General features: G+C 44.4%; 1 protein-coding gene across 2 annotated transcripts in view; it reads left to right on the top strand.

Annotated features, from left to right (window-relative positions):
• RFTN2 (raftlin family member 2) overlaps nucleotides 1–24,115 on the top strand; it is an 89,514-nt gene that overhangs the window by 9,701 nt on the left and 55,698 nt on the right. For both annotated transcript variants that reach the window (XM_045295000.1, XM_045294997.1), the window contains exons 2-3: nucleotides 15,961–16,144; nucleotides 18,700–18,814. In XM_045295000.1, coding sequence (XP_045150935.1) covers nucleotides 15,961–16,144; nucleotides 18,700–18,814 — 299 coding nt within the window. The remainder of the gene's footprint in view (nucleotides 1–15,960; nucleotides 16,145–18,699; nucleotides 18,815–24,115) is intronic.

Raw genomic sequence — 24,115 nt, 5'->3', positions numbered from 1 at the left:
GGCAGTGTGCTCCTATGCAGGAGAGAGGGGTGGCAGTGTGCTCCTTCCTATGCAGGACAGAGGTGTGGCAGTGTGCTCCTATGCAGGACAGAGGTGTGGCAGTGTGCTCCTATGCAGGAGAGAGGGGTGGCAGTGTGCTCCGATCAAGTTCTGTTTCTTGGCTCTGCGTCAGAATTGACCCGATGGATGGCCGTGGTGTTTGGGTTGTGGGTTTGTGTTTCTAAGTGATTAAAAACATTTTGATAAGTAAAGTCATGCTATTTAAAGCACTTATTTTATTTTTTTATTGAGCAGTAATTTTTTCATCATATTGATCAACATTTTATCTTAGCTTTAAAACACATGTAACAGACAGTTTTAAAACCTATTCATATTTTCTTATCTAATTAATGTTTGGAAACAATTGTGTTCAGAAAATAACTAAAATTAAATTATTATGATCTTAAAATGGTCATCCACCCAAAAATGTAAATCTTCATTTTTATTTTTATTTTACTGTTATTGTTTTTAATTTTCTTATTTTTATAAATCATGTTATTGAGGCTTTATAGTTCCTCTAACAATCCACCCATCCATGTGTCAAGAACCTTTGTACATTTGTTGCCATCATCCTTTTCAAAACATTTTCTTTCTACTTGAGCCCTTCTTATCAGCTCATCTTCCCCTCCCCTCTCCCACCCTCCTACCCTCATGAACCCTTGATAAATTATAAATTATTATTTTTTTCATATCATCCACTGTCCGCTGTTTCCCTTCACCCACATTTCTGTTGTTGGGTTGGGGGGGGGGCAGTAATATGTCAATCATTGTGATTTGGTTCCCCCTTTCCCACCACACCTTCCCCCTACCCTCATGGTACAGCTACTCCCATTATTGTTCCTGAGGGGTTTATCTATCCTGGTTTCCCTTAAGAGCTCTTATCTGTACTAGTGTCATGCTCTGGTCTAGCTGGATTTGTAAGGTAGAACTGAGGTCATGATAGTGGTGGGGAAGGAAGCATTAAGGAACTAAAGAAATGTATGTTTTGTCAGTGGAGCTATAATTAACATATCCTATAATTCAGTAGTTTAATTGTATCAAGAAGAGTTGTATAATCATCACCACAATTCACCTTTGGAACCCTTTATTCCTTCTTGAACCATTAGTGTTGATTCCCCACACCCTCACTCTCCCATTTGGTACCCCATTAATCCAGCTACTGTTTTCATAGACCCGCCCATCTCCCATCCCAGTTTCCCTGTACAGGTAAACATACAAAACAAGGGCAAACAACAAACAAGGACCTCGCAACAATGGCCATGTAAAACAGAGGACTCCAATCTAAGAGACAAACAGAGGATATTAAAATTTTAGAGGAAATTCACATTGGGTCTAGAGGGAGATCAAATTATAAGGTGTTATATTCCAGCCTAAATACAGCTGCTAAAATCCACTTAACCATTCTCTGTGTCTGATACTAGGACTGTCCATGTTCCTAGCCTAAAACTTAAGTACAAAAGCCAAAACCAAACTCACGGCCACCAAGTCGATTCTGATGGAGAGGGACCCTCTTGGACAGGGTAGAATTGCCTTGTGAGTTTCTGAGACTATAACTCTTTACTCGAATAGACTCATCTTTCTCACCCAGAAGAGCTAGCTGGTGGTTCCAAACTGCCGTTCTCGAGGCGAGGCACCACTCCACCAAAGTAGATTAAACTTTGTAACTTAATATTTATTATAGTCTAAAAGCCACTACTTGTCTGTCAATTTGTCATACTTTGGTGGCTTGCATGTCACTGTGATACTAGGAGATAGTCCACCTTTATTTAAAATAATATCAAGGTCACCCATGGTAGACAGGATTTTCAGAAATATTAGAAAGAGGAAAGAGGCTGTCCACTGAAAAATTAGCTACCGGAAACCTTATGGATAGGAGTGGAATATTTCCTGAGATAGTCCAGTACATGAGTATTCAAAGTATTTCTGAGAGATTAAAAGGCACTCAAGTGTTTCTGAAAAAGAGCTTCCTCCTCAAATAGAGACAACCATAGGATGGGGATGGAGCAAAGCTCTCAGGACCTTCGTCTGTTGATGTCGCAGGCGCTAAATGAGAAGATGCAGCTGCAAACACCCGTTCACAGCTGGGATGCAGTAACACATAGGAAGTGTGACTCTAGGAAAAGTGGAAGTTGTCAAAAATGAAATGGAAACATAAAGATTGGTATTTTTTAGGCATTAGTGAGCTAAATGGGCCAGCATTTTCATCTTGAATCAGACAATCACCTCGCTTTCCAATGAAAAATAGGAGAGACAGCCATTGTCAATAAAAGAAAAAAATCAGGATCTATCTGGGATTATAATATTCTCAGTGATAGGAAATATCCATACTCATAGAAGGAAGACCAGTTAATACAATTATTGTTCAAATTTACAAACCAACTTCTAATGCCAAAGATGAAGATATTGACAATTTTAGTCAACTGCTGCAGGCTGAAATTATGAAACATGCAATTACTATACATGGATAATTATTTGTGATCGAAATACAAATGTTGGAAGCAAAGAGTAAGGATCAGTGTTTGGAAAACATGACCTTGAATATAAAAACAGCACTGGAGATCACATGATAGAATTTTACAAGACCAACAACAACTCCATTGCAAATACCTTTTTCAGCAACATAAGTGGCAAATACTTGCCTGGACTTTGGCAGATAGAAGAATACACAGGAATCAAATAAACTACATCTGTGGAAAGAGACCATAGAGAAGCCTAATATCATCCATTAAAGCAAGTCCAGGGCCAACAGCAAGAAACACTATCAATTAATTAGAGGCAAGTTCAAATTGAAATTTAAGAAAATTAAAACAAGTCCATGAGAGCTGAAATATGACCTTGAGTAGATTCCACCTAAATTTAGAGACCATTTCAATAATCAATTTGATGCTGTGAAAATTAATGACCAAAGAAGAATGGATTATGGGATAACATCAGACATCACACATGAAGAAAGCAAAAGGTCGTTAGAAAGAAGGAAGAAAATACCAAAATGGATGTCAAAAGAAACTCTGAAACTTGCTCTTCAACTTAAAATAGCTAAAGTGAAAGGAAAAATGATGACGTAGAGAACTGAACTGAAGGTTTCACTGGGCAGCCCAATGAGACAAGGCAAAGCATTAAAATGAGAAGTGCAAAGACCTGGAGTTAGAAGTCCAAAAGGGAAGAACAGGCTCAATATTTCTCAAGCTGAAGGAACCAAAGGAAAAATTCGAGCCTCAAGCCAAGGATCCTGTGAGCAGAACACGGAAAGGCACAGGGAGCATCAAACAAGATGACCAGGACTCTGAGACCAGAAGAACAACATGGTGGCTGCCTGTCACCAACTGCTCTCGAACGGCCCATCGAGGAAGTCCTGGATCTCACCCTTGCCGTCAAGTCCATGGAGTGGGAGGAAAATGTGGAGCAGAACTCAAAGCCATAAACAGATCAAGCTTGCTCATCAGTGACCAGAGCCTGGTGGAACCCCCAAGGCAATGACCCTCCGTCATGGTTCACTTCTGTAAATGAGCTCACCGCCATGGCTCAGTTTTTAGCCAAACAACAGCTAGGTCTACAAGGGGAGCCACACTGGAGCGTTCCACCTAAGCTCAGAATAATCGACCATTGGCAAAGGGCAGTGTTTACCCAAAGACAAAGGTCTGAATGGTTCCAAAAGAAGGAAGAATGGAAGAGGAACGGGGAGGAAGTGGGGAAATTATGCTACATTCAAGGATTGCGTTCAATAAACTGAAACAAGAGGTATATGAATTGCTGAATGGAAACTTGACCTGCTCTGGAAAGTTTCACCCAATTCACGTTAAAAGTTAAGGGAAAAAAAAGACAAGACATGGAAGCATTTCTCTGAGAGCCTGGCAAAAAGAGTAATAATACAGGAGTCCCTGGATGTCCAAATGGCTAACCTGCTCAGCTGCCAGCGGAGAGGTTGGAAGTTCAGGTGCACCCAAGGGCACCTCAACAGGAAGGCTTCAGCAATCTCTATCCTAAGAATCTGCCATTGAAACCCCTGTGGAGCACAGGTCCATGCCGACACATGGGGTCCCCATGAGTCAGAACTGACTTAATGGCAACTGGTTTCCTTTACATGCTTCTTTCTATTTTACACTCTAAGTTCTGAATATAGTGTGGCAACGGACCATGTCTTACTCTGTGAGGACAATACTGTAAAACTGCTTGCCAACGATTGCACATTGACTCTTTAGATGAGGGAACGGTCATGCAAACCAATCTTTGGAGGGAAATTGGTAGGAAGAACATCTAAATATCTATGTGTGTCTTGTAACATTTTTATAAAGTTACACCATCAGAGCAAAGTTTGGAGCATTGAACACATTAGCTTTATCCCAGAATCACATTTTTTTCTATTTTTACAATTTGAACTTTGTCCATGAAAATTTTCCTAAGTGAAGGAGTATTTTCCTTAAGTCTGTTGATTTTTTAAAAATATTTTATCGTGCTTTCGGTGAAATTTTACACAGGAAATGAGTTTTTCGTTAAATAATTTGTCCACAAAACATTGTGAGACCGTGGTTGCAATCCCAGCGATAGGTCAGCACTTTCCCCAGCTCCTCCCTGGGATTGCCAGCCACATCTGTCCTGTGTCCCTGTCCCTCCTGCCGTCTCCTTTGGGCTTTGGGGCTCGTCTTGCTCTCTGGGCTCTGAAAGTTGATAATTCTAAAGAGACTGTTCCTCACAGGTGTTGTTGTTTATTTTCTAGGTCAGTAGATTTTTAGCTGAAAGGTGATTCCCAGGGGCAGCTGCAGTTCCAAGCAGGAGGGGGTCTTGGGAGGATAGTCTTGAAGGCCCCTCCCTCCAGTTGTCTTTGGTGTTGCTTGTTGTGAGTGCTAACAACTGCACGGTGGAAGAAGGAAAGCAGCTTTACCTTCAGCGCTTTCTGTTTTCACAATAAAACTCCACTCTGCATTTGTATGATTGTCACATCAATGGGAAGGTACTTCCATTCATCTGGTCATCGGTTCCTTCCAAAATTCTTGTATCAGGTAAGATCTAGGGAATCGTAGCCAACTAACATCCATCAGCGCCATAAACACCCCCCCCACCTACCCCCACCCCCGCTGCGCCTGCTCCCGAAGCGTTGAAAGGAGGACGGTTTACAGCTGGCGATATCCGCGTGTGATGTTCAAATTGTAGCCCAGGTCCCCACTGCCACCCCTTCATTTCCAGTGCGTAGAAATGGAGCTGCATGAAGTTCAGGTTTGCTGCTGTGGCTCCCGGGGTGTGAGCACTGGTGAAAACCCTCCCTGTGTGTGCACAGTCCCACCTCCTCACCAAGCTCAGCCAGCTCCCAGTTAACACGCATCAAGCGCCAAACAGCCTCCCAGGCTGGTCGCACCACAGCCTAAAGCATAATTGAGAATCAGGGGAATTACAAGAAAAGTCCCAGCATGCTTTTTCTTGTTCCCGTTTTACTTTTTTTTTTTTAACATGTTTAACGCATGTAATAAAAAACACAGTTTATCCATCAAGTGACTCTCAGGCCCCTCATCACCACCATCATCCAGTGGAAGAGGAAGAATTCTTGGGTCCCAGATGGCTGAACACCGTCTAAGATGGCCCCGGTGGCCTGGCACAGACCTGGGTAGGCTCTGGGCTGCAGAATCCCTGGGTTGACCCCAAACAGAAGCCACAAACCAACCAATCTCCGCTGGTGTAGCCATTGTGTTGAACCGTCACTTTTTTCAATTGGAAGAAAAGTCCTTGGGTGGTGAAAATGGTGACATGCTGAAAAGTTCGCTGGTTCGAATCCACGAAAAGGGTTAGGCCTGGGGATGTGCTTCCCAAACCCTTGATAATCCTGTGGAACATACATGGGCCTGGGCTCTCCTGCATATATATACAGGATTGGTGGTAAACATGCAACATGTAAAGATTGGATGACATTATACCAAAATCTGGATTTCGCTGTGGGTGGTTTTTGGTGGTTTTTTTGGGCAGTGTTTCTTTCCTTAAAAATCAGAAGATCCAATGACACAAGGCCCACACTCCCTCACAGCAGCATCGGCTGGACAGCTGTGCTCTTCTGAGTTCTCCAGGGCCCACTGCCCCAACAGCTCAGCTCCCTCTGTTCCCCCTTCTGTGACTTGTGGACCCACTGGCAGTTTCGTCAGGGACTCAGATCGTTGCCTGTCAGAAACTCCCAATCCTGAGCGCGAGGTGTGGCTCTCTGATCTAATATTTTACAGGCTGGGAGCAGAGCCAGGTTGGGGATTTTGAAACCAACAATAACTGACCCTGGAGGACAAACTAATTTTCAGCTATGTCCTCAGAGCTGCGCCACCAATAGTCGGGTCACTGGCAGAAATGTGAGTGTTGACTCTGTGCCAGGCATGGACCGGTTTCCACAGTGATGCTCGAAGCTCCCCTATGAAGTGCACAGGATGATTCATCCCTTTTCACAAACGCGGACCCCACGGTTGGCGAGGTAGAGTGACTTGTGTCCGCTCACACACACCTAACGCGTCAGAACCAGGATTTGACTCCAGACCTGCCTAGCCTCCTCCCCAGCAGAGGGCCTTAGTTCACCACGCAGCCGACACATGTACAGCACTCCCTGGGTGTCAGAGGAGCCAGGTGGCGCACAGGTGACGCTCCCAGCCACGCCTTAGGACACAGAGGCAGCAGTTTCCTTCTGTAAAGATGAAAGCCCCAGAAGTCCTTGGGGCAACTCTACTCCTGTCGGGGTCACTCACTGTGAGTCAGCCAGACCTCTCTAGGAACCAATATCCATTCATCTTCCTAACAACGGCCTACGTAGCTGCGATGATGACTCTCGTTTTGCAAATGATAAACTGAGGCTCTCCAAACTCGAACTCACTGTTCTGGGGTCAGATCCAGCTCCCAGCTCCCAATGACACGTCTGCTCAGGACCCACTTCAGAGACCCTCCAGTGCATACATGCCATTTCCCTTCGAAGGGCCTACATTCACTTTGAGGAACTGTTGGTTTATAATTAGTTGGTGGTCAGTTGAAATGCCCAGGACTTTTGTTTTGTTTTAAAAATTCTACTGTTCAATCAGATTTCTCTCATGCTGTGTTTCAAATTGGAGTATTCTCATGCAGGCTGTCAAGAGTCTTAAAAGAATGCCGAGTTGTTAGGCCTGAGTAGTAGAAATCCATTCAGCAGCTTTGATCCTGGGACTTCCTTGTTATCGCCCAAGGGAACCTTCGCCAGGTGTTCGGGCAACAAGCCAGACAGGTTCTTTTTTTTTTTTTTTTTTTTCAGATACGGTGATATTTTATTTATTGTTTTATGCTATTATGTAAGCATCAACATTTTAACAAAATAAATATAATTTATAAATTATATTTAAATTTTAATGTTTTCCATATTTTTGAGAATTATTAAACATCTAGGATTCAAGCTATGAGAAGTTTTTTTTGTTTTTGTTTTTGTTTTAACATTTTATTAGGGGCTCATACAACTGTTATCCCAATCCATACACACATCAATTGTGTAAAGCAGATTTGTACATCGTTTCTCAAAACATTTTCTCTCCATTTAAACCCCTGACATTAGGTCCTCATTTTTCCCCTCCCTCCCCGCTCCCCCCTCCCGCATGAGCCCTTGATAGTTTATAAATGGGTATTTTGTCATATCTTGCCCTGTCCGACGTCTCCCTTCATCCACTTTTTGGTTGTCTGTCCCCCAGGGAGGAGGTCACACACAGTTCCATGTAATCGGTTCCCTCTTCCCTACCCATTCTCCCTTTACCCTCCCTGTTTTGCTACTCACACCACTGGTCCTATAGGGCTCATCTGTCCTGGATTCCCTGTATTTTCAGTTCCTATCTGTACCAGTGTACCTCCTCTGGTCTAGCCAGTCTTGCAAGATAGAATTCGAGTCATAGTAGTGGGAGCGGGGAGGAAACCTTTAGGAACTAGAGGAAGGTTGTATTTCTCATCATTGTTACATCGCACCCTGACTGGCTCATCTCCTCCCCGAGACCCCTCTGCAAGGGGATCTCCAGTGGCCTACTAATGGGCTTTGGATCTCCACTCTGCACTCCCCCCATCATTCACTATGGTAAGATTTTTTGTTCTGATGATGCCTTATACCTGATCCCTTCAACACCTCGTGGTTGCATAGGCTGGTGTGCTTCTTCCATGTGGGCTTTGTTGCTTCTGAGCTAGATGGCCGCTTGTTTACCTTCAAGCCTTTAAGACCCCAGACGCTATACTTTTTGATAGCCGGGCACCATCAGCTTTCTTCACCACATTTGCTTATGCACCCATTTGTCTTCAGTGATCCGTTCGACACCTCGTGATCACACAGGTTGATATGTTGTTCCATGTGGGCTTTGTTGCTTCTGAGCTAGATGGCCGCTTGTTTACCTTCAAGCTTTTAAGACCCCAGACGCTATATCTTTTGATAGCCGCAGACAGGTTCTTTTTTGAAGTGGTCTTTGCACAATTTGTTGACCGAAACTTCTAGTTGTCTAGTCACACAACGCAGAAAACAGCAGCAACAACCTCAAAGGAATGAGGTTCTGCTGTGTACCACCACACGGGCCAACCGGCAAACATCACACGAGGTGAAAGGAGTCAGAGCCACAGGATAAACCTGCCTGCACCACTGACAGGAAGCATTGCTAGGAGGCCAAGTCATAGATGCAGATACTGGGTTAGAGGTCACCAGGCACTGTGGGAAGGGGAAATGGGCAGCAATTGTTTCATGGATACCAAGCTTCTATCTGGGCACAGAGAATGTTTTGGAAAAGTGCTAATTATTGTACAACATTGTGAATAAAATTACTCCTGGATCGTACTTAAAAATTGAAATTTTAATGTTATACATATATTTCCTTACAATCATAAGAATGGTTATTAAAAAAAACTTCATTCGTGTAATATTGTCCACATCATAATTACCACATGACCTATAGTCATTATTAAAATGCCTAGAGGATTTCCACATCAAGGCACACCCATTATTCTTATACTAAATTTCACAATTTTCAAAGACACATTCTCACAAAAATTAAATGGTCACTCACACCAATGTTTGTTTTTTTTCACACCAATGTTTTTTGTAAGCTGTCACAACCTTTGTTCTTTTACTATGTCAAGTAATATTTTTAAAATAAGTTTGAAATTTATTAATATTTTTACTCATTTTTAAAGTTTTCATTGAATCTACCTTGCTATATAATTGAGCATACCTTCTAGGAAAGTGCCCAAGTTCTTTCTTTTTCTTACATCATTTTTGAAGAATAAAACATATTGTGCTCTTTTAAAACCAGTCAAGCTGATTCTATTATGCTAGATTTGTAAACATAATCTTTAACTTAATGATAAGGTAGTACTATAGAACCAAAAAGAGTAGAAGACTGTTAATTACTAAGGAGCCCTGGTGGCATAGTGGGTTGAGTGTGGGGCTGCTAATGACAAGGTCGACAGTTTAAAACCACCAGACGCTCCTTGGGAGAGAGGTGAGACTTTCCATCCCCCTAAAGAGCTACAGTCTCAGAAACCACAGGGGCAGTTCTACCCTGTCCTATAGGGCCACTATGAGTTAAAGTCAACTCGAAGCTGGTGACCTTTTTTAAGCCAGTTGGTTTTTCGATCTTGGTGTCAAAGAGGCCCGGGGGCGTGGTGTACTGCACATGGGGTGGCTAACCGTAAGGCTGGCAGTGGGAGCCCACCAACCACTCTGGAAGAGAGAAGAGGTGTTCAGCTTTTGTAAAGATTACTGAAGGGCATGTCAGGTTGTAACCTGCCACTGTACTTACCCACTCTGTGCTGAGCACATAATCAGAGAAGCTGGGTTGTATGAAGAAGATGCGTCATTTGGATTGGAGGAAGGCTTATTAACAACCTGAGATATGCAGATGCCATATCCTTGCTTCCTAAAAGTGAGGAGGACTTGAAGCACATGCTGATGAAGATCAAGGATCTCAGCCTTCAGTGTGGATTATGACTCAATGTAAAGAAGACTAAAATCCTCACACCTGGACCAATAGGTAACAACTGATAAGCGGAGAAAAGGTTACAGTTGTCAAAGATTTGTCCTGCGTGGCTCCACAATCAGTGCTCATAGAGGCAGCAGTCAAGAGATCAAAAGATGCGCTGCGCTGGGAACTCTGCTGCACAGGGTCTCTGCAGTGTTGATAAGCACGGGCTTTTCTTTGAGGACTAAGGTGCGCCGGACACAGCCATGGCATTTTCCATCACCTCATTTGCATGTGAAAGGTGAATATTGAATAAGGAAGACTGGAGATGAATCAAGGCATTTGAATTGTGGTGTTGGAGAAGAATGTTGGAAGCAGCAGGGACTACTGAAAGAACAAATCGATCTATCTTTGAAGAAGTATAACCAGGGTGCTCCTGGGAGACAACATACTTTGGCCAGGTTGTCAGGAAAAACCAGTTCCTGACGAAGGATATCTTGCTTGGTAAAGAGGAGGGGCAGGGGAAAGAGGAGGGCCCTCAAGGAGATGGATGACACAGCAGCTGCAGCAATGGGCTCCAGCACGGAGCCATGGCGAGGGTAGCATAGGACGGGGCAGGGTTTCGTTCTGTGGGGCACAGCGTCCCTGTGGGTGGGAACCGACTGGGTGGCACCTAACAACTGTGTCCTATAAAGTGCCATCAGCTGGAACCTTCTCGGTGGCGGCAAGTTTGGTGTGAGTTTCCTTGGGGTGAGATTTGAGAGGAGCTTTAGAGGGGGTTGTACTGCGGAAGAAGAATGGTACAACAAAGAGAAAGAGTGCAGTGTCTATTTAAAAGGGTTCCCTCAGCCTTGTGGACTTGGGAGAGGTCTGCATGCTGTTTGCTGAGCTTCTGGACTGACTTTGGCTGGTTCACTGTGAAGTCACTGGTGCACCCTGACATCACTGCTAGGGAGGAAGCGTGGAAATAAACTTACTGGTGTGGTGGGTTCAAATTCTGAGCAATTTAAGCAGCCGGACACTCCGCCTGTTCTCTGTGACCTTGCCAGCACCCAGAGAACGGAGAAGGATGGGGCACAGCACATACAGGCCCGAGGGAAGGAATTCAAAGAGGCAGTTAGGATGGTGGTAGACACTGGATATTTTTAAAGGATTGCCAATGATTCTGTATTTCTACCAGATACTCAGCAGTTAATGGTTACTCAGAAAACAAGACAAAACACAATACTATTAAGTTGATTCCGACTCGTGGCAACCCTACAGGACAGGGTAGAACTGCCCTGTAGGTTTCTGACCAAGACTTTAGATCATTACATGGACAGACAGCCTCTGTATTAGTCTAGGTACTTTAGAGAAACAAATCCACAGCAACTCGTGTATAAGAGAGTTTTATGTAAAGAAAGTGTGCATCACGAAAACATCCCAACCCAATGCTGCCCAAGCCCACAAGTTCAACATTAACCCATTAACCCAATACCAGTCCACAAAGTCCTCCACCTCACAAAACAGAAGCAATGATGCCTACTGCAGGAGGAAAGCTGAGTCAGTGAACGAACAAGCATCTCAGCACTAACAGGGGTCTCCACACGGCTGCTCCAGCACCCAGGGCTGCATCGGGATAGGTCCATGTAGCTTCTCCTTGGGGATGTCTTGTAGGAAGTCATTCTTGCAAGCTGAAGCAGGGAACTACTCAGGCAGCTGCTCCCTGGTGGAACCATCACAAAGCAAGAGACCCCAGGAACTAGAAAGGCGAGGCTCACCACCCATTTATCCCTCTGCCTTTCAATTAGCCCCACATGTGATTATTGGCCAGGTTGGCACAATTAACTACCTCAGCCTCATTTTCTCCTGAGGAACAACTGGGGGATTCAAACCACCAATTCTGTGTTACCAATGCAATGTGGTGTCCTCTATGCTACCGGGGCGTTACTAAGTACAGAGAAGTGATTCACTCAGGATGGGGAAGGAAGGAGAGGGAAGGGAACTGAACAGAAGGTAAGGTATGAGGTTGAAACAGTGGGGCACAATCAAGAACTCCAGGTGGGTCAGGCTTGCCTCCAGGTGGGTCAGGCTTGCCTCCAGGTGGGTCAGGCTTGCCTCCAGGTGGGTCAGGCTTGCCAAAAGAAGATGCGTGAGAATGAGGGTGGTAAGTGTTAGGACTGACTGAGCTGGCAGAGGCCAGACCACACTCTGCAGTAAGCAATGAGAAGACTGATTCTCCTTAAAATCTTTGAAGGATTTGTTTGTAATTCTAAAATAAGTTTAGTGATATTTCATTCCTTACTCTTATTCCATTGTATTTTTAGGATTTTTTTGTTTATTATTTTATAGGTCGTTGTCAAAATTCAAAATTGTCACACCAACCCGGAAGGCCAGGCCACTTTACAATAAAGTCCAGCTACTAATTAAAAGTCCAAGACAGTTCTCTTTGTTTTTATTCCTACTTGTGGCGATAAAGAGAATATATTGTAAACTGAATTATTGATTTAGATCCAAGAAAGAATGAAAATTGGAGGCAGTGGGTTCCTCCTGGTTTATATCGCTTTTCTGTTGCGTGCTTTACTTTAGTTTTAGAAGTGCGCATGAGTAACCAGTGGTGGTGGATCTCTGTTCCATCTTGTGAGTTTTCACAGCGAAAGGGAGGAGGGGATTTCCTCTGACCCTTCTTGTCTGCTTGTGAGCCTCCTTCCTGCGTTGGGGCAGCAGCAGCAGAGGCTCTTTGCTAGACACCACTGGCCACACTGAGACTAGGCTAATGAGCAGCATGGCCCATACTGGAAATACTTTCGTATGTTTTGTTATTCAAGAGATGATTGACTTACGGGTCTATTTCTAGATATTAAGTCTTGGCTGTTTTCCAGAAAATGAGAAACACAGTTCCCGAATAAGAAGCAGGGTGGGAGAAGAATTGTTTTTTAAATTACTACTGCTGGAACATTAAGAACATTTTCCCAAATAACACACCCTTTCCTTGGATTATTTTAAAGAGTGTACAGATTGTGTTATTCTATGGTTTCCACAGATTTTCCCTGTTGCAGGGAATGTTTCAATTGCACATTGATTTTTCAGCTGCTAAATTTCCGCTACATCTAGACACTTCACTAATTAGAAAGAACTCTGGACACCTTTACTTTTTTCAGTTACTTAGCATTTATATAACGTCTATAAGACACCATGCCCCCAGCTCTGTCTAAATAAGATAGGCTGGATGAACAATCTGGAGGAGAAAACAGTGGGACTGACAGTTCCGAGGGTACATGGGAGAGGGGGACGTGGGAGAGGGGGATGTGGGAGAGAGGGAGGTGGGAGGAAAGGTAGTGGTGTTAACAAACCCAAGGACAAGGGAACAACGAATGATCCAAATAGGTGGTAAGGAGTGTGTGGGAGGCCTGGTAGGGCGTGATCAAGGGTAATGTAACAAAGAGGAATTGTTGAAACCCTGGTGGGGACTGAGCATAATGGTGGGACAGGAAGAAAGTCAAAGGAAATAGAGGAAAGAGCTGGGAGGCAAAGGGCATTTATAGAGGTCTAGATAAAGGCATGTATATATGCAAATATATTTATATATGAGGATGGGGAAATAGATCTATGTGCGTATATTTATAGGTTTAGTATTAAGGTAGCAGAAGGACATTGGGCCTCCACTCAAGTACTCCCTCAATGCAAGAATACTTTCTTCTATTAAGTTGGCATTGTATGACGCTCACCTTCCTGACACAACCGCTGAAGACAAAGTGGGTGAATAAGCAAATGTGGTGAAGAAAGCTGATGGTGCTCGGCTATCAAAAGATATAGTATCTGGGTTCTTAAAGGCTTGAAGGTAAACAAGTGACCATCTAGCTCAGAAGCAACAAAACCCACATGGAAGAAGCACACCAGCCTGTGCGATCACAAGGGTGTTGAAGGGATCAGGTATCAGGCATCATCAGAACAAAAAAATCTTATCATAGTGAATGATGGGGGGAGTGTGGAGTGGAGACCCAAAGCCTATTTGTAGGCCACTGGAGATCCCCTTGTAGAAGGGTCTCAGGGAGGAGATGAGCCAGTCAGGGAGCGATGTAGCAACGATGAAAAACACAACTTTCCTCTAGTTCCTAAATGCTTCCTCCCCACCCCACCCCCACACTATCATGATCCCAATTCTACCTTGCAAGTCTGGTTAGACCAGAGGATGTACACTGGTACAGATAGGAACCGGAAACACAGGGTATCCAGGGCGGATGATCCCTTCAGAACCAGTGGTGTGAGTGGCAATACTGGGAGGGTAGAGGGTGGGTGGGTTGGTAAGGGGGAACCGATTACAAGGATCTACGTGTGACCTCCTCCCTGGGGGACAGACAACCGAAAAGTGGGTGAAGGGCAAGTCAGACAGGGCAAGAGATGACAAAATAATAATTTATAAATTATCAAGGGTTCATGAGGGAGGGGGGAACAGGGATGGAGGGAAAAAAATGAGGAGCTGATGCCAGGGGCTTAAGTGGAACAAATGTTTTGAGAATGATGAGGGCAATAAATATACAAATGTGATTTACACAACTGATGTATGTATGGATTGTGATAAGAGTTGTATGAGCCCCTAATAAAATGATTATAAAAACCCCTAAAACCATGCAATAGCAAGATGAGGCTGTCTGCTCCCATAAAGGTTTACAGCCTTGGAAACCCACAAGGCCAGTTCTGCTCTGTCCTACTGGGCCCCTAGAAGTCAGAATCAACATGATGGCAATGGCGAATGGTAAGTCAAATCTCTAGTTCCCTTGAAAAGTTTAAAACGGGGATTTTTGAAGTCTAATTGGATTAAGAAAAAAAACTCATTGCCATCGAGCCAGTCTGACTCATAGTGACCCCCTGTGGGCTTCTGAGACTGTAACTGTTTATAGGAGTAGAAAGCCCAGCCTTTCTCCTGTGGAACGACTGGTGGTTTCGAACTGCCGGCCGTGAACATCACAGCCCAACACTTACACCACTAGGCCTCCTCACTTAGAATTAAAAAAATCACATAGCAATTCCTGCTTAACAAATGCCATTGGTCCCAAATTTAATCTTTAAATTGCTACAAATTTTTTTTTTTTTTGGTATCAGCTCTTTTATTTTCAAGTTGTACGTTTGTGGGTGTCTTCTTCTTTTTTTTTTTTTCTTCTCTTTTTTGACATTTTATTAGGGGCTCATACAACTGTTATCCCAATCCATACACATATCAATTGTGTAAAGCGCATTTGTACATCGTTTCTCAAAACATTTTCTCTCCATTTAAACCCCCGACATTAGGTCCTCAAATTGCTACAAATTTTAAGGAATTTAAAAATTTGTGAGTCACCCTGTCAGAATTACAAACTACTGAAATTTCAAATTAATATTGCTTCTCCAAGGTATGTTTTCAATATTTATTACTGGAAATATGTTCAGGCGAATTGAATTATAAATAAAGTTGCCTCAATTGCAAAAAACACATAAAGGTTGTACTTCTGCTTTAAGACAAATCAATAATATTATAGATTTATCAGTTTGTTACTCACTGCCAGCGAGTAGAGTCTGACTCATAGGGACCCCCTTGGACAGGGCAGAAATGCCCTACTGGTTTCAGAGACTATATAATTCTTTATGGGACTAGAAAGTCCCATCTTTCTCCCGAGGTGGTTTCAAACTGCTGACCTTGCTGTTAGCAGCCCAATGAGACTGCACCACCAGGGACACAGTGGCTGCGGCAATGGGCTCAAACGGAAGAGCATTGTGAGAACAAGGTGGTGTCTCCTGCAGTTACACAGGGGCGCTGTGAGTCAGAACCCACCGAACAACCACAGCTTGTTTAGGGTTAGGTCGGTTTGGCTCTTTTTTTTTCTGAAATAAAGTATGAAATAAATAATACAGATCACTGTAACGTTATTTGAGGTTAAGCACAGGGTTATGTTTCCTATTCATGATATGCCATCTCTAACACTTCCATATGCTCACACAGAAATAATGTGTCACCCAATTTTATACATGAACAAATCCAGTTCTGCTTTTACTATTCCAGCCTCATCAAACCCAGAAGTCATCAAGATAAAGTCGGTTCTGGACATAGTCACAAAAGTGGAAGACTACTACCTGCAAGGCTATATTGTTGGCGCTGTTCATCCAGTTATACAGGCTGTGGGGCAGCAAAAACACCTGCCAGCAAGATCCCTCTACCGAGCGGTGCTCTGGCGCACGAAATTAAGGTACGCATGGCACTCAGGACACAGTCCGAGGAAGGCCGTTGAGAAGGACAGTTTTCTTTGGCCAAAAGAGCAGTTTGAACAAAGCGGAGGAGGACAAGGTAGCCCTTCTAGAGGAGTTCCTTTAGCAGTTAGGGTTTGGGGCACATATTCCAGGAGTCGAATCGGATTAAGGGAAGGAAGCATGAACCTCCTATTCACAGCAGACAAGCAGACCTTCGATGAGGGTCTCATTAGACCCAAGGAAATAAACTCCACTCAAAAGGTGTGGATCCACGGCTGTGAGCCAACAGCAGTTGGCTACAGTACAGCTGTCGTGAGGGGCCGTGTAGTGGGACTGAGTGGCACTGCCCACGGTGGTCTCGGGTCACACCCTGATGGGAGCAGATCGCCAAGACTTTCTCCCTAGGAGGAGGACCGAGCACCGGGTCACCTCGCAGCCAAACGTTTCACTGCTGTCACACCTGGACTCCTCACGAGGACTATTCCTGATGCTGCCTACAACATTCACTTTCCCGGAGCGTGTTGAACTAGCCTACTCCGGTTCATGAGTGAAGGCGCCCTGGGGCACAGTAGCTCCGTGGTTTGGAGGCCCTGGGTCACTGCGGGATTTAAGCACTGGGCAGCTAACCCTCAGGGTCAAACCTACCAGTGCTCTGAAGGGACGGAGGAGGCTGTCAGTTGGCTGCTGTGAAACTATACCAGGTGTGCCCTCTGGGGGGCACCTCTCCCCTGGGCTGGCCTGTCAACATGAGTCAGCACCAGCTGGACAGCAGGGGCTTATACTGTTGTGTTTTCTGTTTGTATGTTTTGTTTTTTAAATCCTTGTACTGGTTTATGAATGGGGAGTGGCAGTGGGAACTGGCACCACGTTGTAAGACGCGCACAGCAGAGACCTCTTCCGTCAAGTTTTCACAGGTCAGGTAGACGTCTTTACTCCCTTTCCCCAAAATAAGATTTAAAAGCCCCCCAGTTTGTTTGGGTTTAAAAAGGAAAACCTTTTCGTCACTGGTTTTACACACAAGACTTGTTTTGCCAGGCTGGGTGGGGCTTTCTACCCGTCCACAGAGACGGTCTCAGACACCCACAAGGAGTCAGTAGGAGTCAGCATCAGCTCGACAGCAGGGAGTGTGGGCTGGGGTCTCACTAGACCCAAACTATCGCGTAGGCCAGAGGAGAAAGCAGGTCATCTTTTTGTGCGAGGCCTGTATAGAGAAGGAAAACCGAACCAAGAGGGAATGCAGGTAACGGGATAAAATCGGGGATTGGGAGGGGAAGGTGGGCCTTTGAAAGGTTCGAGTGTGTTACTAAGGGACAACATCTGCTGTTGGGTGGGAGTCCCTGGGCGGTGGGCACGGTTAACATGTTCAGTTGCTAACTGGAATATTGAAGGTTTGCGTCCACCCAAGGCACCTCAGAGAAAAGGGCTGGCTGTCTACTGCTGAAAACCAGCCACTTGATGGCAACGGCCTCCTAAAGTCTCCTCCTAAAGGGGCAACAGAGCCAAAATCCACGGCCATCCCCTGGAGTCCTACTCATAGCGACCCTTCCAGTCTATCCCACTGGGGATTCTGTCTCACAAAGACCCCTGAGAGTTTCCAAGACCAACTCTGCACAAGAGCAGAAAGCCGCCTCCTTCCACCCTGGAGTAGTTGGTAGTCTCTAACAGCTGACCTTGTGCCTAGGAGCCCAACGTCTAACCCACAACACCACCAGGGCTCTTGCTACTGAATGGTTATTTACTGCTAGAGCCCTGGTGATGTCATGGTTACTCACTAGACTGCAAAGCAAAAGGTCAGCAGTTCGAAACCACCAGCTGCTCCTTGGGAGAAAGCTCGGCTTCCTGCTCGTGTTGACAAGACAGCCTCTGAAACGCAGTCGCCATTGTCTCGATGGCAGTGGGTCTAGGCTAGGGGTTTGGGTACAGGGTCGCCGAATCAGCCTCAACTCGAAGGCAGTGAATTTGGCCTGTAAGCGTCTTAGGCATGTGGGAGGTGAGCACAGGCTTCATCTTCCTGTGGAGACAGAGCCTCCCAGATGTTTCCTAGGTTGGGTTTTACTAAACCACCATCATGTTTTCACGCAGTACTGACACTCGGGTCCAAATTACAGATCGTAACCGCTACCTATACATGCGCTTTCTGCGTCCAGCCTCGCCTCGCCGAGGCTTGGCAGAGCCCTGACGACTGCGAAGAATAAGCAAGGAAATTATTATCAGGAAAAAGGAAAACGACGCGGCAACATGTCTCTGCGTTAAATAGGGTTTTACTTGCGCCTGTGGACACTAACGAGGTGCTTTGGTGATCTAAAGCCATTGTCAGAAATTTCACAAAGATGTGTTTAATATCTAGATTAGATCACGAGATTAACAGACGTTTGAATCATTGACGTTAGTATGTGCTTCTGGCCTTTTTGTATTATAAGACAGCCGCCAACAGCAGCAACATTGAAGGCCTGCCCTGCCCTTCTCTGTGAGTGGCTCAGGCACACTCCTGTGAGCATGTTAGCTGGAAATGAGGGATTGACCTGCAACCACGAACACATTCTCTCTGTTACAGCCCCAAACATTCAACAGCACCTGGCGGACAACGACGCGCGAGGCTTGTGATCGAGGAATTTCCCCTAACTTATGAGATGCAAGCAAATGACACAGCGAAAGAACTGATCGGCAAGGTACTTCTTTCATGTCTGCATTTTTCATGGGGTACTAAGCTGTGGATGGCATTTCTTCTGCATCAATTTTATTTTTCAAAAAAAAAGTGGACGTAATCGATTACTTATTCAACCAGAATTTAAAATATGTTGAATACCCAACAGGACACAGTTAATAACAGAAATGCAGGTCACTAAATCAGAATGCAGATGCCAGCAAGACATTGAAACACATTCTCAAAGTTTAACAATAAACCGCATGAAATGAAATGGGAGAACAAAGGTTACTTAATAAATGTTGCTTGGAAAAAGGATGATTGGTCTGTAGAATATGGACTTCCCATCAAAGAACTCAATGCAATCCTGATGAGACAAAGACATTTTTAAAAGTATAACATAACATGGGGGGGTGCGGGTGAATAGGCATATTTGAAATATCCCTCGTGAGGGAGGGGATGGATGAATTGGTGTATTCGATTCTGACTATAACAGCGTGCTGTGGAAACAAAGGGCCCTGGTGGCACCGTGGCTGTGCCAGGCTGCTCACTAAGTCAGCGGTTGGAGCCATCAGTAGCCCCACTGGAAAAAGACGTGGCAATCTGCTTCCGTACAGATTGTAGCCCTTGGGCCCTATGGGGTAGTTCGACCCTGCCACTCTGAGTTGGAATGACAAAAGCAGTGTGTGGGGTTTGGGTGTGGTACTGTGAAACTAGACAAACAAGTTTAAAGAAACACAAAGAATGGGAGCTGAGGGAGGATAATGTGCAACAAATGTGTCCTACGGCAGCTCCATCTTCAGAGAATAAGTACAAATCCATGACGACAATGCACAGTCTTTAGTGGACAACGCCATGGGCAGCAAACACAAAAAGGAAACAAACAACAGACATTTAAAAAGGTTCAACCTACCTCATCATTCTTAATGTTACCAGCTGCAAGAGATCTGGGAAGCCTGTCACTGAATTGCCAAAAAGGAAGATCAGGTTGATTTGAGAAATTCTAAGTTGATTCCTGCAGGAACTTTGCAGAAGAAAGACAGGCAGGGCTCTCCTCTGAGCTATACCAAAGGTCAGTCTGACCCTGACCATTAATTAACCTATGAGAAAACGGGCCTTTTAAACAAAGATTACAGGAAGAGACTAGCAGGTTTTTACAATGTCACAGGATACGGTTGATACCCTGAGAAGACAGGTTTTGCAATGATCAGGAAATTATCTACACCTCCATTTCTCCAGGGGCCATGAGATTGTCATCCCTGAAACTTCGTGGACTCTTGTTTATCTAGACTGGGGTGATGTTTCCATGTCTGGCTTTTTTTTTTTTTAATCATTTTATTGGGGGGCTAGTTCAGCTCTTATCACAATCCTACATCCATCTCTTGTGTCAAGCACATTTGTACATTTGTTGCCCTCATCATTCTCAAAACATTTGCTTTCTACTTGAGCCCTTGGTATCAGCTCCTCATTTTTTTCCCCTCCCTCCCCCCCACCTCTTCCCTCAGGAACCCTTGATAATTTGGCTTTATCGGACCACGGCCCCAGAGGCCTCTGGCTGGGGCTGCTTGTGCCTGGATGCTTATCTGAATAACCTTGCTAGCTTCCTTCCTGAGTGGGAACATCCCTGCTGATGAAGTTTAAATGGAATTTTTACTGCAAGGGAGGGGGCTGTTACAATTTGGATTTTTAACAAACTAAATCTTAAATTACGTTATATTTCTAGCATCCGTTAACAGCAGGCTAACTCTTCCACTTCCCTCGATCAACCTCATCACTCTTAAACTAGAAAATTAAATTTAAATTGTTTTTCATTTTTAAAAATCATTAACATGCATATGTTGCAACTGACATTGCAATAAGTAAATTCAGTTTTTCTGAATCATAGCTCAACTTTACTTTGGGAATCTAGTCTGAAAAAAATTGTCAAAGGGGATTGGGCGGTGTTGGTAGGGGGTGGTTTTTATACAAAGATATCGTATTCAAGAGCAAATTGTTGATAAGTACTATTAAGTTCATTCTGACCCTCTGCACAACAGAATGACCTCTTGCCCAGTGCCATCCTCACATTGACTTGACCCCATAGATTTGACTCCACTGTAGTAGCCACTGTGTCAATCCATCTCCTTGAGGATCTTCTGTTTTACTGACCCCGCACTTTACCAAGCATGACCACCTTTGCCGGGGACTAGTCTCTCCTGATAACATTCAGAAAGTAGGAGATGGCATCTCACAATCCTGACGTCTAAGGAACATTCTCACTGTACTTCCTCTACTCGGAGTTGTTTCTTGTGATAATCCATGCTATCTTTAATATTCTTCACCAACAACATAATTTGGAGCGCTGGTAGTGCTGTGGTTAGGTTGGGCTGCTAAATTCAAGACCAGCGGTTCAAAACAACTAGCCTCTCCAAAAGAGAAAGGTGAGGCTTTCTGCTCCCAAAAAGACTTAAAGTCTTGGAAACCCTCAGGGGTAGTCCTATTGGCTTGCTATGAGTCAGAATCTACTTAATGGCAAATGAGGGTGGAAAATCCTAATTTAAATGCATCCGTTTTTTTCTGGTCTTCCTTATACATTATCCTGCTTTCTCACAGGCATAAGGTGATTGCAAATGACACGCCTTGGGTCAGGTGCGCCTTACTCCTCCAAGTGACAGCTTTGTGCTTGAACACTTCAACAAAGGTCTTGGGCAGCAGATGTGCCCGATGCAATGCATTGTTTTATTTCTTGGCTATTGCTTCTGGGCGCATTGATTGTGGACCCAAATAAAATGAAATCCTCGACAACTTCAATGTTTTCTTAGTAAAATTCTCAGTAATTGAAAGATGATAATGACATATGTACCTATTCAATGGAATGTTTCATGAGCACTAAATGTGATAACTGTTTTGATTATATCAAGATAAAAGCTACATACAATATAGCTTAATTGAAACAAAAATGAACATTTCAACACTGTATTCAGGTTGACTAAAAATACTCACACACAAACATTCATAAGTATTCTACATTGGTAGGAATTTATGAAAGTTCTTTTTGTTTCTTTTCATTTTTTCAGTTACGGTATATTTGCAGGTGAGCAATATGGCCGTCTGCTTCTGTCAAGATTTACAGCCTTGCAAACCCTCTGGGCACTTCTATTATGTCCTGGAAGGTCGATCTAGAGCAGGGCCAGCTCAATTGTAGAAGTGCTAGTGGTTTGATTGGCATATTTGTAAGGTTTTAGCTTTATTTAAACATACACAGTTACAATGTGAAGGTATTTTAAGAAAGCATTTTAAGTAAGAAAGCATCTGTAACTGTTCATAGACTTTAAATGAGGATGTCATAGATTATCTGTGCAACGGGTATAGCCAGCTATAGCTGCTAATGCTATTTCCCATTTAGGTATAAGGTCACCATTCAATGAGGTAGTCAGGAGCAGTCTTGGCAAGTAGGCTTTTATAAACAAAAAATGTGTACTGTTTATTACTACTATTCTGGGAAGTTAAGCACTTTTTTTTCTCTAGAAATAAATCCACTCCAGAAAGTTTCCTTTGAAAACAAAAATATAACTATTAATGCAGTCATAATAGCTCATCATCAGGGTCCTTGTTTTGCACTTGACTCCCTGGACACAGTTAAAGATCTGTCTCAACAGGAAAGGACTGTTAGTTCAGCAATTAGAGTAATGGGGTTATTTCATGAGGGGAAAGCCTTCAGGAAACAGTACATGAAATATTTGAACAGTGCCCGTGTACGAACAAGAGCAACAGATGAATGCCAAACGTTATTCCTGAAGGGTTGCCTAGTACAGAGAGTCGACTGCTCAGCAGCTAGCGTCTAAACCAGTTTTAAACAATATACCAGTGTTCATTTGATGTTAAAAAGCAGGTTTACCACTAGTGTGTTGTTGTTGTTTAACACTAATCCCCCAACTTAAAAGATGTGAGTGGAAATCATCCTCTCCTTGTTACCAGGCCTTTCCAGACAAAATTTTCAATTAACAGAAAAAGCCATTTTCCCTTTTTCATCCAAATGAACTGATAAGAGATAGAGAAAACGCTGATAATAATGCAACTGTTTCCACCTGCAGACTGCCAGGCCTCCTTACCACCTCTCCCCCCCACCCCCACCCCCCCGCTTGACAGGGGAAAAAAGTTGTTTGTCTGTTTGTTTTCCCCAAGACTTCTTGCATCATTATTACCGCAAGGTGTTAATGTACAGGAGTAAATGATGTGACACCAATCCTGATCCTTCCTCCACATGTCCACACCCACTCTCCTTTTCACACCTCTGCCCTGGGCATGCGTTGGGCTCCTGGGTACTTTCTGATGCTGGCTCCCCTCCTCTTCGCTCGCTGCACCCTGTGTCCCACTTCTCCGCCCCTGCGCCCGCAGGCATCTTTCCCCTCTCTTTCCTTTGCTGTCCTTTGACTTGTGGCAGCAGCAGAGAAGGTGGATGGTGCCTGGACTCGGTATCTTGAGCGTGGCTTCCAGGTCTTCACGTTAAAACAGTGCATGTCTTTCGTCCCTTAACTCAAGAGTGAATGGAAGGAGCAAAAAGGCAGGCCAGACACCACAGTTTTCACCTCGTCCGTTTGCACAATCTGTCTGAAGACTTTCTTCCTTCTCAAATGTTTTCTAGAGAATCTGCTGGCAATGGCCGAGCTAGCGACTTTCCAAGAAGCCCTCCGGGAAAGCATGGACGGCCTCATATTGGCTTTGTCAGCCTCCTGTAGGTCTTAAGGGCTGGGCAGGCAGCGGACGCGGCTGCCTTCAAGTGGAGCACAGCCACCGAGCGTTGCACGGCACTGCTGGTGTGCTTTGATGGACTTCCATCAACTGGGGAAACAAGGGAGCCTACCCCACCATACTGTACCACCTCGACCTTGCGGAAGTACTGTTGTCCACGTCCTCTCACAAAGATTATCCACTTCCTTTCTCTACGTGGCAATGAGTGGAGAAACAGGAAGAAGGAGGGAACCCGAGAGAAAGAGTAGAGGAGCACTGCTTCGGAGCACTTGCTGATTCCTATGGTGTAAACACTACCTCCCTGGTCAGCGTCGAGGTACAGCGTGGTGTCTCTGAGCATGCAGTTGAAGGAGCAATGTGCAACATTGGCTCTGGGGAGCCTATACAAACCGGATGGGTCCAACACTCTACCACCTTGCCCCTGCCCCTCCCTCACCCCTGGGTACATACCCTGACCTCCCCTCCTTGGTGGGGTTTCTTCTCTATCCCACAAGCTCCCCTCTGAAGTCAACCCAAAATGACAGCTAGAAAATTAAATGTATTTATTATGTGGACAGAAACTTAGATGAGCCAAACCATTACTCGAGAGTTACAG

Source organism: Echinops telfairi, unplaced genomic scaffold (genome assembly GCF_000313985.2).
Source record: "Echinops telfairi isolate 266 unplaced genomic scaffold, ASM31398v2 ScPeMD7_3;HRSCAF=10, whole genome shotgun sequence".
Taxonomy (NCBI): domain Eukaryota; kingdom Metazoa; phylum Chordata; class Mammalia; order Afrosoricida; family Tenrecidae; genus Echinops; species Echinops telfairi.
The sequence above is the reverse complement of the archived record's forward strand: the minus strand, read 5'-3'. Positions and strand labels throughout refer to the sequence as shown.